The 12,895-nt window shown below is 30.6% G+C and overlaps 1 protein-coding gene across 3 annotated transcripts in view; it reads right to left on the bottom strand.

Moving 5' to 3' along the window:
- The window catches only part of LOC117173471, a 29,992-nt gene extending 21,110 nt beyond the window's left edge, over positions 1-8,882 (bottom strand). For all 3 annotated transcript variants that reach the window (XM_033362065.1, XM_033362066.1, XM_033362067.1), the window contains exons 1-2: positions 8,730-8,882; positions 691-1,494 (exon numbers count right to left, since the gene is read on the bottom strand). In XM_033362065.1, the coding sequence (XP_033217956.1) occupies positions 691-1,431 (741 nt within the window). In that variant the 5' untranslated portion in view covers positions 1,432-1,494; positions 8,730-8,882. The remainder of the gene's footprint in view (positions 1-690; positions 1,495-8,729) is intronic.
- Between the last annotated feature and the right edge of the window lie 4,013 nt (positions 8,883-12,895).

Raw genomic sequence — 12,895 nt, forward strand, 5'->3', positions numbered from 1 at the left:
TGCTCTAAAACTCTTGAAATGTTGACAGTTGCATACGGTGAGTCTACTCTGTGTAAGAAAAATGTGTATAAGTGGTACAAGCTGTTCCAAGAAGGCCGAGAGGATGTCGAAGACGATCCTCGTCCTGGACGTCCCAGCGCGTCAACAACAGATGAAAACGTTCAAGCAGTGGAAGAAATGGTGTTGAAAAATCGCCGAATTACCATCAGAGAAGTTGCTGAAGATGTTGGCATATCGGTTGGCTCATGCCATGCTATCTTTTCGGACGTTTTGGGCATGAGACGTGTGTCAGCGAAATTGGTTCCAAAACTGCTTGATTTTGATCAAAAGATCCATCGCATGACCATCGCTTAGGAGATGTTGAATGAAGTCAATAATGATATTCACCAGATTTGGCCCCCAGTGACTTTTTTCTTTTCCAAAAACTGAAGAGACCCATGAAAGGACATCGATTTTCAACGATTGAGGAGATAAAAACTGCATCGCTGAAAGAACTCAAGGCTATACCACAAAATTATTATCAGAAGTGATTCGATGATTGGAAAAAGCGTTGGCACAAGTGTATTATATCTGAGGGGGATTACTTCAAAGGGGACAACATAAATATTGAGGAATAAATTAATATTTTTTGAGAAAACCATAAAGTCACCTTATTTTTTGAACACACCTCGTATAATAAATTAAATTCACCTTATGCTTGCAGAATATTTCCTTCAAAAACTCGTTAACCACAGCATCGTACTTCATCCTTCTATCAGGATTCTCGAAATAAGCCACTGGATCCGGAAATATTTGCAGAAACTTTTTAATCGAGAACTGGGTTGTGTATTCCTTAACTTGCTCCGTAACTTTAATTTTCTTCCGATATTCTTCAACAGTGGGATAATTCGGTTGTTCCAAATTCCTGTCCACAAAATTCTTCAGACTGTTCGGAATATGATAATTTTTATCGACAAAGTCCCTCAAATAAGTGGGATCGGCTTGAGGAAATATGCCCAATAATTTTTCATATTGCTCATCCTTATCGACCTCTAACTGACTGTGATCTCCTTCATTCAACAAAATTTCAGCCAGCATGCTTAGCTGCTCCTCTTTACTAAGTCCATTGATTTCGAACGGAGGATTGTTGCATTTCTTTTTAATAAATTTAGGATCCATGTCGGGAAACATTTTCTTCAGAGCATAATACATATCTCTGTAAGAAACCTCTGTATTTTCTTTGGCTTTATTACGTCTAGGTTTTGATGATGATGGACCAGGAGTTATAACATCGGGTATGTTTTCCTTGTTTCCTAGAGAAGGAGAAGGTAGAAAGTCTTCTTCTTGTTCCTTCAACTGGATGTCATATAAAGCTTTTAATTCTTTGAGTTTTCGTTCAGCTCTTTTCAGTCTTTTTTCTAAATTGACGGTTTTTTTGTCATTAGAAGGCATCTTTTCAGTCGAAATTGAAGCGCTAAGTTTTGATGATCCCTACTCTCGGAATCACAAAGTTGCCTAGGGAAATAAAATTTTAATTTTACACTTTTCGTCTATTGTAACTGAAACGTGCTTTTATGATCATGATATTGCATCCGCTATTTTCATTTTTGAAAATCTGAGTTTGAAATCTTTATGCGCGACCCGAAAAAGAAAACACTACGCTAAATAATTTTAAGTGTCTTGAAGCATATAGGGCTATAAGTTGGTGAGTTACTGATGGGATCTTAGAATAAATTATTCCATATAATATAGTAACTATATCTTATTATAATGCATCCGAATATAATTACTAATTGCTTATACAAATTTATAAACTTTTTATAACTAAATAAACAGTAGAAAATGATTTCTTAAAATTTTAGAGTAGTTTTCTTACCGAAAATGATTTATTATCATAATACATATTCTTTAGTATGGTTAATCTTCTGACAATAACTATTCCCTTTACGCAAATTGATTTATGATTAATTTAATTTTTGATTGACAAATAAAAAAAAAGTTCTTTTTTCAAAATTAACAGCAAAAAAATACGAATTTTCAACAAATAAATATTTTTCAGCCAAGAAAGAAATAAATTACTTTCTTACCAAGAAGCGAACATTTTCACCTGAATAAGATCCAACATTAAAAAATGGAAAAGTTACATTTTTACCTAAAGAATTAATTTTAAACTCCAAAAAAGGATTTTCGACTAAACTGTTACATTTTCAACCAAAGACATAAGCCTGCAATCAAAAAAAATTACCAATGTAATTAACTTTTACCCACGTAGTTGAATACTTAATTTAAAAATATTTTTTTCAACAAAATGGTTCAACTTTCAATCAAATAGACGAATTTTCAACCAAAACGTTTCATTTTTATAAAAATATATCAACTTTTACTAAAATAGATGAATTTTTAAATAAAAAACATACATTTTCAAAAAAATAGTTTATTTTTCTGTTAAAAAAGATTTCAATTGACTTTTCATGATCAAATTATGAATTTTTTAACAAAAAATAAGTTTCTACGCAAAACTAGCATTTTCAATCCACAGAGACGAATTTCTTTTGAATAAGAAAGATGAACTGTTATCGAAAAACTATCGAATTTCTTTTAAATCAGATTAATTGTTATCGAGAAAAATTTTCAAAAAATAGCTGAATTTTCATTTTAAAAAAACGCCAGTTAACTTTTCAAGATCAGAATATAGATTTTTCAACAAAAAAATAAGTATCTACGAAAAAATTTAAATTTTTAACGAAATAATTGAATTCCCTACCAAATAGTTTCCTTTTTTGCAAAAAAGAGGAAATGTGTATTAAAACAGGTGATGTTTTTTATAAAAAACTAATACTCTGTAAAGTTCAACTTTCATTTAGTAAATATTTCAGTTCATTTTTCAGCACTAAAATAAAAATTTGTGACAAAAAGGTAAATTTTCTACGAAAAAGTTCAATTTTCAACAATAAAATGTAATTTTCAATAAAAAAATATAATTTTCAAATACAAAGTATGACTTTTCAATAAAATAGTTTAATTTTCAACCAAACAGTTGCATTTTTGTCAAAGAAAGATGAAATTTCTCTTAAAACAGATGCATTTTTAATTTAAACAGAACAAAAAAAAAAAAAATACAAAAAAATTGTTGAATTTTCATTCAAAAAAGATTCCAGTTGACTTTTATAAATCAAAGTATAGATTTTTTTACCAAAAAATAAGTTTATACGAAAAATGTTGAATTGTGAATTTAAAAAAAAATAATTTTTTTCAACCAAAAAGCGTGAATTTTTAACAAAATAGATGAATTCACTAACAAATATTTGCATTTCTTCCAAGAAAGAAGAAATATGTATTAAAACAGGTGATGTCTTTGTATATAAAACTAATACTTTGTACAGTTCAAACTTTCATTTAGTAAATATTTTAGTTCATTTTTCAGCACCAAAATAAAAGCCTTTAATAAAAAAGTAAATTTTCTACGAAAAAGTTCAATTTTGAACAAAAAAATATAATTTTCAACTGATAAGTATGACTTTTCAATAAAATAGTTTAATTTTCAACCAAACAGTTGCATTTTTGTCAAAGAAAGATGAAATTTCTCTTAAAACAGATGCATTTTATCCATGAAAGGTGAAATTTCCACTAAAACAGATGAATTTTTTATCAAAAACGATAGATTTTTTTTGTTTAAGTTAGAACTTTTATTTATAACAGATTTCCAAATATAAATTCTTAACAAAATAAAATTTTTTTCGATATAGTGTAACTTTTCAACAAAACATTTTATTTTTGACTAAACAGTTGCATTTTTGTTTAAGATAGATGAAATTGACATTAAACCAGATGATTTTTTAATTCAAGCAACAACAAAAATAGTTGAATTTTTACCCAGATAAGATTTCAGTTCTCTTTTTAACAACAAAATATTAATTTGAACTAAAAGTGAATTTTATCTGAAACAGTTGAAATTTCAACAAAAGAATGGAATTTACAACCAAATAATTGCATTTTTATCAAAAAAAAAACCAAACTTCTATTAGAACAGGTAAATTTTGAAATAAAAAAAAGTAAGAATTAAAAAAGAAGCTGAATTTTCAACCGAACAGTTGTATTTTTATTGAAGAAAGATCAAATTTCGTCTAGAACAGGTGAATTAAAAAAAAACCTTCTAATAAATGAGGTCTGACCTGGATTTAGTGTTCCTAGATTAAGTACTCACTTAAGCGTCACAAAACAGAGAGAGAGAAACAAGAAAGAGAAAAAACAGGAGAGAGACAAAATAGTTCTGGCACTCTGGATTTCAGGATGTACACTACGTAAATCAATCTCAAAGGCCGCTTATCTTTGAAATAAATTATAAAATTGTCAAAAAGAGATCAAAACCTCATTTTATTCTTCGAAGAATTTTCGAAATTCCTATTTGGGTGGATTTTATTTGAATTAATTAATTTATAAATCATACAATTATTATTGTTATAAACAATTACAGTAGTTAAATTTTATCCAAAGAGGATTCCAGTTTACTTTCCTACAATAAAATAAGAATTGTAAGCAATAAGTTAGTTTTCTGCTAAATAGTCGACTTTATCGAGTTTCAAGGTCATTGAAAGGTCAAATCGAGAGAAAACGGTAAAAAAATAAAAAAAAAATATGTTATAGGTTTTTGGGGTCGCTGATTACGAACCTGGTGTCCGCTGACCTTTATCGCGTCAGGTTCAAGGTTTAAGAGTGTCAAATCTCTCGAAAATACAGTTGGTGGGTAGTGATGTTTCCTATATTTATAGGAGGGTGGGGGTGTCTGGGGGGGTGGAGGGTAGTCCGTTTAGCGTGCAATCGACTCGGGATACTTATAGGATACTACCATGATTTTTTCAGATTTTTTGGTCCAAAAATAAATTAGGCTAAAAACCGGCCTTACCGACCCTCCCCCTTTCCAGTAAAATTTTGCATTGAGGTTTTTGAAATTTAGTACAATCGGACTTCAAACAAGAGGACAAAGTTGGGAAGAAAGTAGTGGATTGAACGTGTTATTAAAATAAAAACACATGAATACTATTTTCTTGTCAGAACACAGTAAACCCCGGGAAGGAATTTTATTTTTAAATTGGATAAAAACGCTGCAGCACGTTTATCTGAAGGAAATATTTATTTGACATGTGATATGTCAAATAGCTGCGTCTAGGTTCACCGACAATATTTCCTCCGCAAATTTGAAAATCCTCGCGTTATTCATTTTTCAAATCGTCTCACTTTATTTAAATAATTTTAACCAAAAAATCATTCACCTACACTTACAGAATACATAGGCTGCACTTTTGTTAGTTTCTACTTTATCGTTTTTGTTTACAATTTTTGAAGTCTACCTCAGGGTCGACAGAAACTAAAGCTTTTTGTTCAACAAAATTAAAGGACTGAACTTGGTTGAGTGTTCACTATAAAGTATAAACTAACCAAAATGCAGCCTATGCATTATGTAAGTGTAGTTGAATGATTTTTTGGTTAAAATCATTTAAATAAAGTGAGAAGATTTAAAAAGTAAATACTACGAGGATTTTTAAATTTATGGAGGAAATTTTGTCGGTGAACCTAGACGCAGCCGTTTGACATATCACGTATGTGAAATAAATATTTTCGACAGATAAATTTGATCTTTTGTCAGATAAATTTTATCTTTCCTGAGATAAACGTGCTGCAGCATTTTTATTTCAAAATTTACCTGTTCTAATAGAATTTTCATTTTTCTTAAATAAAAATGCAACTATTTGGTTGAAAATTCAACTATTTCGTAAAAACTATTATTTGTTGTTGCTGGAATTAAAAATTCATCTGTTTTAAGGTAAATTTCATCTTTTTTATACAAAAATGCAACTGTTTGGTCAAAAACAAAATATTTTGTTGAAAAGTCGTACAATTTCGTAAAAAATTTAATTCTTATTAAAAATTGACAATTTGAAATCTTTTACAAAGAAAAGTTCAAGTTAAATAAAAATGTGTCGTTTTTGATTAAAAATTCATCTGTTTTAGTAGAAATTTCACCTTTCTTTGATAAAATGCAACTATTTGTTAGTGAACTTATCTATTTTGTTAAAATTTCATCCTTTTTGGTTGAAAAAAATTAGTTTTTTTAAATTGAAAATTGACCTTTTTTGTACAAACTTAGTTTTTGGTAAAAAATATTTAAGTGTTGAAAAATGAACTGAAATATTTTCTAAACGAAAGTTGAATTTTAAAATAATATTAGTTTTTTATAAAAAATTCACCTGTTTTAATACATATTTCCTCTTTCTTGGATAAAAATGCAACTATTTGGTAGGGTATTCAACTATTGTCTTAAAAATTCCTCCCTTTTGGTGGAAAAAATTCGTTTTTAAAAATTGAACATTCAAGTTTTTTCACAGATACTTATTATTTTGTTGAAAAATCAATATTCTAATCTTGAAAAGTCAACTGGAGTTTTTTGAAAATGAAAATTCAGCTATTTTTTGACATTTTTGCTGAATAAAAATTCATCTATTCTGAGAGGAATTCGATATTTTTTCAATAAAAATTCATCTTATTTATTTAGGAGCAATTCGTCTCTGTGGATTGAAAATATAATTTTTTTCATAGAAACTTATTTCTTGTTTAAAAATTCATATTATGATCATATAAAGTGAACTAAAATCTTTTTAACAGAAAAATGAACTATTTTTTTAAAAATGTATGTTAATTATTTAAGAATTCATCTGCTTTGGTAGGTATTTAACTTTTTTATAAAAATTAAACGTTTTGGTTGAATATTATTCTTTTTTGCTTGAGTATTCAAATTTTTTAAAGAAGATTTGGCTGAATCACTTTCTTAAGAAATCTATATTGTTGAAAATTTATAATTTGAGTTGAAAATTCATCTGACTGATGGAAAGTTGAACCTTTTTGTTAAAAAAATCTTTTTTAATTGAGTATAAATTACATTGTTAGATTTTTTTTGATTGCAGGCTTATTTCTTTGCTTGATAATGTAATTGTTTAGTCGAAAATCCTTTTTTGTGGTTTAAAATTAATTCTTCATGTAAAAGTGTTAATTTTTCATTTTTTAATGTTGGATCTTATTTAGGTTAAAATGTTTGTTTTTTGTTAAAAAAAATAGATTTATATTTATTTATTTGTTGGCTGAAAAATTTTTATTTGTTGAAAATTCGAATTTTTTTGCTGTTAATTAAAAAAAAAAGAACTTTCTCTTTTTATTTGTCAACAAAAAATTTAATTTACGTAAAGGGAATAGTTATTGTCAGATGAGTAACCATACTAAAATATATTTATTATAGTAAGAAATCGTTTTTAAAAATAAGACTACTCCAAATTTTTAACAAATCACTGTCTACTGTTTATTTATTTATAATAAATTAATACATTTGTATAAGCAATTAGTAATTATATTCGGGTGCATTATAATAAGATATAGTCACTATATTATATGGAATCATTTATTTTAAGAAAACTGCTCTTAATTTTGAAATCACATTTTTCTTTTTATTTATTTATAATAAATATATAAATTTATCTAAACAAGTAATAATTATTGTCAGCTGAGTACACATAATAAGTAATAGTTATTACAGTAACCACACAAATTCGTGGCATTCGTTACAACATATTAATATTCTGAATTTGTTTATGCAAATTATTTAAATAATAATTAATTCTTGTGTATTTGTAACGCATCATAATAAACAGTGTTTGGAAAGACATTGTTACTTCATTCCGTTTAAATAAATGAAGCCTATTTGTTAAAAAATACCCAAACTCTGAATTTGTTTATAAAAACTATTGAAATAATCGCCAAATTACATCTTATTTTTATTAGTCAAAATAAAAAAACATTAATTTCACTCCCACTTCATACCAAACCTGTGAATTTTGACGAGTTAAACAGCCCAAACCCAGAAAAATTACTCTTTCTCAATTATTTATTTATTATGTGATAATTTTCTTTAAAATTATTATTTTCACACAATGAATATTATTTAAAGATAGTTTAGGCAAATATTTGTGATAAATTTAAAAATATTAGAAAAATTTTACGTCTTAAAAGTTTAAGAAAATGTAAACTTTGTTGCTAAATAAAAAATTAAGCAATTACTTTAACAAAAATCAAAAATAAATCATAAATCTTGTAGATAATATTTATGTAAGTAGGGCGGAAGCCATTTATATTTTAAAGAGGGAGAATAAATCAGAGAAACTGAAATCTCAATTTAAATACGAAATGGGTACGAAAGGAGAAAACTCATCACAATTATTCGCGAAATAAAATGTGATTAGAAGATTAAGAACCAATTCTTTGGAAAGTTTAATCGCAATGTATAGAGTAGAAAATAATTTTTTTTAATATAAAGTAACTAAAATAAAAAAAAACTCGAATGATTCGATTTTGAATTTTTTTTTCTATTTATATTCATGACATGCAATGAAGATAATCAGCATTTTTATCAAAAATTTTTTCATTGCATAAAAAGTTCTTAAACCTCAAATACACATTGTGGTAAAAGGATTTTTGTAAAATATCATTTCTTGATACATTTTGAAAAAATGTAATAGTATTTATTTACAGTTTTAACGTAGTGATAATTTTTTAACCATTTGTCTACCATATTTGTGGAGTGGACTTTAGATTTATTTTTAAATATTCATTTCAATTTTACAGAATGTTTTTTTGATCTTTTAAAAATCCTCATTTTGTTGGTAATCTAGTTTTTCTATAACAAGTTATTAAAAAAAAAAACTTACCCTCCGAAACACCAACTTCGAAAGTTCCTTCCTATGCGAAGCTCTTGAACTGGATTTAGTGCCGGATTCACTCTTCCACTTCTTCCCTATATTGCAAGCAACTCTACTTGCAACCACCGAGTTACCAAGTGCCGCTCTTCCCTGCCGACCAACTTTGTCATCGACGGGCATAGCCAGTACCGGCCTTCGGGGAGGGGGCCTGGCCCTCGCCCGAGTGCGCCACGACAGTTGCAAATAAACAGGGGTGTCAAGCGTCCGACTTCCCTGTGGGCCGCCCCCTCCGGCAACCGATGACTTCAAAGTGTTTAACAAGGGGAAGGTCTGAGGGTCAAAGTAGAAATTGAGGTTGCGTGAGCATAATTTGAAAGATTATCGAATTTCATTCGACACGTGTCACGGCTTTTTTGTAAGTGAAGCCCTGTTTTGAAAACATTAATTTTTAAAAATTGCGGCTACCTTCACTGATTCTCTAGTATCAGTCACGCTGCACGCCTCTCATCCAGGAGCGCTGGCCTGGTGGTAGCATGTCTACTTGCGACGCCGGTGCTTTGGGATTCGAATATTTTGGCTAGAAATTTTGTTTATGTTTGTCCACTACCACTAGCAGAATTTTCAACACCCCGTGCAGAAATTTCTTAACTCATTCCCGAGTTCCGGTATGGGCCCGATCGGATTTTCCACATGTGGCCCCAAGGGGGCAGATGATGGTCGGGTTAGGTTAGATAATATTATGTCAAGTTTTTTGTTATCGTCGTGATATTGTTTTTCTTTCATAGAACTTAAAATGCCAAAAGCAAATAGTAGATTGCGAGTTCGGAATCACAGAATTGTTGGTGAGATTTATTAAATCCACAATAAAGGAAAAGGTAAGTTTTAATCCGCTAGAATCAACATCACAATTCATTTTTAACTTCTGAATATTTCCAGGAATGTATTAAGGAAATCGTCGTCATTTTGTGCGTATTTACTATTTTTGTAAATAAAAAAATATTTTCCAGCTTTTTAGAATTTTGTATTTTGTTGCTGGTATTCTGAAAATAGAGATTACCTTATGCCAAATGAATGAATTTCGGGATTAGTAACATTATCAATTAAATCTTTTTATATTTTCTCGAACATAACCTCACATTTTAAATCTCACTTCACGTACCTCATGTGCATTAGTCAAACAAAAATCATTCGAAGAAATATAAAGAAGATAAAAAAATATATACAATTAAAATTCATTTGTGTGTGTGTGTGTAACAGATCTAAATTTTAACATTGTTTGTCAAAGCATAATAGCTTTCTTCAAAATGCAAACTCTTATCGATAAATTCAAGCAATACAAACAGATAATGTAATGTAGTATAATGAAAATGTGATCTAATGTATAATGATATATAATGTAGAATATTGAAAAATTGAAGTTTTGTAAAATACAAAGTTGAAAAAATATTAATTTTGAAACTTTGGAAATTTAATTAATTATAGAAATAAAAAATTAAAGGGGCGAGATAGGGTCCACATTTTCAATGCCCAGATCTGGGCCCGGTCGGGTAGGACGTTTCATTTACGTTCTGGCGCTAGACAGAATACCCTATCAGGCCTACATTTTTCCCGATCGGGGCCCGACCGATGCCACACCAAAATTTCTCAACGGGACTCCACGATTTTGCCACTTCAAGCTGGATACTTCGTTATTCAATGTAGCCACTGTATGTACACCAAACTCTCGCTTTCAGTCAAGTGTCGGGAGTTTGCCTTCAAATGGCCTTGGACTGATTTTGAGGGAATAGAAACGTAATAGTGAGGGTGGCCTAACTCGTTTCCAAATAGAATATATATAGGGAAATCGAGTCAATTGTCGAGAATGAGAAGTGCCGCATATACTGGAACTTCATATTCTCGACAATTGTTTTTGTTGCACACTCGAGGCCTGACATGGTTCTTCTTGACTTCGAGAACCCAACCATGTTCGTTATCGAATTTTCGGCACCAGCTGACAAAAATATCATAGGCAAGAAGAATGAAAAGAAAGAGAGGTATAGAGACCTTATGAGGGAGTTGCAACGATTGTACCCGAAATATTCGGTTAACCTAATCGTCCTTATCATCGACGCTCTTCGAAGTGTCAAGCTTTCACTGGTTAATAACCTGAAAAGCATCCCTGCGTGTCAACAATAGGCTAAAAAACTTGCGCGAAAAATGCAGAAGGAGGTCGTCCTTGGGTCGCTCCGTATTCTCAGGATGGACGTGGTTGTGGCTGAAATTTTACCGCGATTTCGCTGGGTGCGGGTGCAGTTTTTCAGATTAGCATCCGCTCCCGAAAAAATTTATGCAGTATTTCAAAAAATATATTATCTTAAATGCATGAAACAGGCCTTTTAGGTTAAAAGTAGATTTTCAAGCCAGTAGAAATTTTAATTCAACCATTCTAAGATTCTAATTATTGAAAAAAATGCAAGTTACATAAAAAACTTCCAAGAAAGGAATTGTGGTTTTATAAGTTGTATAAACAATAAAAGAATCTACGTTGATTTCAAGTTTATAGCCTACGTAGAAAATTATCCAGCTTCATAGAAAATCCAGTTTGTAAAAGAGATATTTTTTCTAAAGTTTAATTCAAGTGAGCATAAAATTATTAAAAAATCGCAAAAATAAAACAAAGGCGAAGAATATATATTCGAGTGCGTAGCGTGCGTTATAAAAACTGGGATATGGACGAAAGATTACAGCCTCGAAAAACATAATACATAAACTTTTTAATGCAATTATAAGTTACATGTAAAATTTTAATCCAACCTTAGATCAGAATTGTTATTTATGATAAAATATGTATTTTTTAAAGCATATTTTTAGTTTTCCAGTGTGCACGTGTATAAAGTGCGCATGCGCGTCCACTAAGCTGATTCGAAAAATAAATGTGTTTCAAAGTGCGCATGTGCCATTATCATTCTCGCATAGTCTGCAGGTCGTTTACACGAGAGTTTAGATTCTCTACTCTATAATTCTTTATGATTGTGCGGTTGCTGCCTACTGCGCATTCTTTAATTTCTTCCTTGGTCATCATGGTAACCATGTTGCTTCGCATATTTATTTTCACTCGTCTTGTAGTCTTATGAAAATATCTATACAGTGCAGTAAGAACATTATGACTCTCCAATATTGCAAAGACATTACCATCGGGCGAGGATAATACAATTTGTGCTCGGGTTGGCACAGGCTGATAGACATTTTCTCTTCTTATTTTAATATATTTATCGATAGGAAAAGTGTATCTTCGAAGTTCGAACACGCGGTGTGGATTTTTATTGGGAATAAGTCGAATAAAGGTGAGTTGTTCAATTCCGCATCCAAATCCATCAGAGGAAGGAAGCCTTGTAGAAGGAGAAATAGACCTGGAAGGAGGATGAGATCCTCCAGGAGGTGACCTAGACCTGTCACTAAAAGGAGGCTCGGCAGGAAATAGAGAACTTTCAGGTAACTGATTTATTTCGGAAGAATGGGAAGGTCCGCCACGGGGAATATCAAGACTAAGGTCGTCATCAGGGAAAAGATCAAACTGGGAACTTAAATCTGCAACAAGAAAGAGAGGTTTTTAAAGTATACTTGTATTCGACCACTTGTGTGGAAATCAACCCACTTGTCCTTACATTCAAATTAGGACAGTATTCCGATTCCTAGTAGAAATATTAGACTAGTGAGTTCGACGACAGTCTACGTTTATGAACTTTTATAGTACGGTTGAGTCTAAACATACAGACCTGTGAAGGGGAAGGGGAGCTGGAAAATGGAAGGGGGCGTGACATGTGTCCGGACATATAGACACCAGCCACGCCACCTTCCCTTTTCCATTCTTTGTGAATAGAAAAACTATTTAATTCTAGGTAGGTTCCAATCTTGTTTGTTTAGACAGGTTCATTTTAGGCCCTGATTAGAATAAATGACCTCGTTTTTAAAAAATATTTCAAATTTCATTTACAGATAGTCTTATAAAAGATCAGATTATTGGATTAATTCGATATGCAGATTTATAATAGTACATTTTTCACAAGGGAGCAAATTTAATCTTTTTATGATGTGTCTACAAGTACATAATGAAGCATTATAAAAACAAACGAGATCTAGGGGTGGGGCCCCTAATGGAGACGGGGCGGAACCCCGGAACTGGAAGGGGGCGGAGT

Source organism: Belonocnema kinseyi, chromosome 5, assembly GCF_010883055.1.
Source record: "Belonocnema kinseyi isolate 2016_QV_RU_SX_M_011 chromosome 5, B_treatae_v1, whole genome shotgun sequence".
Classification (NCBI taxonomy): domain Eukaryota; kingdom Metazoa; phylum Arthropoda; class Insecta; order Hymenoptera; family Cynipidae; genus Belonocnema; species Belonocnema kinseyi.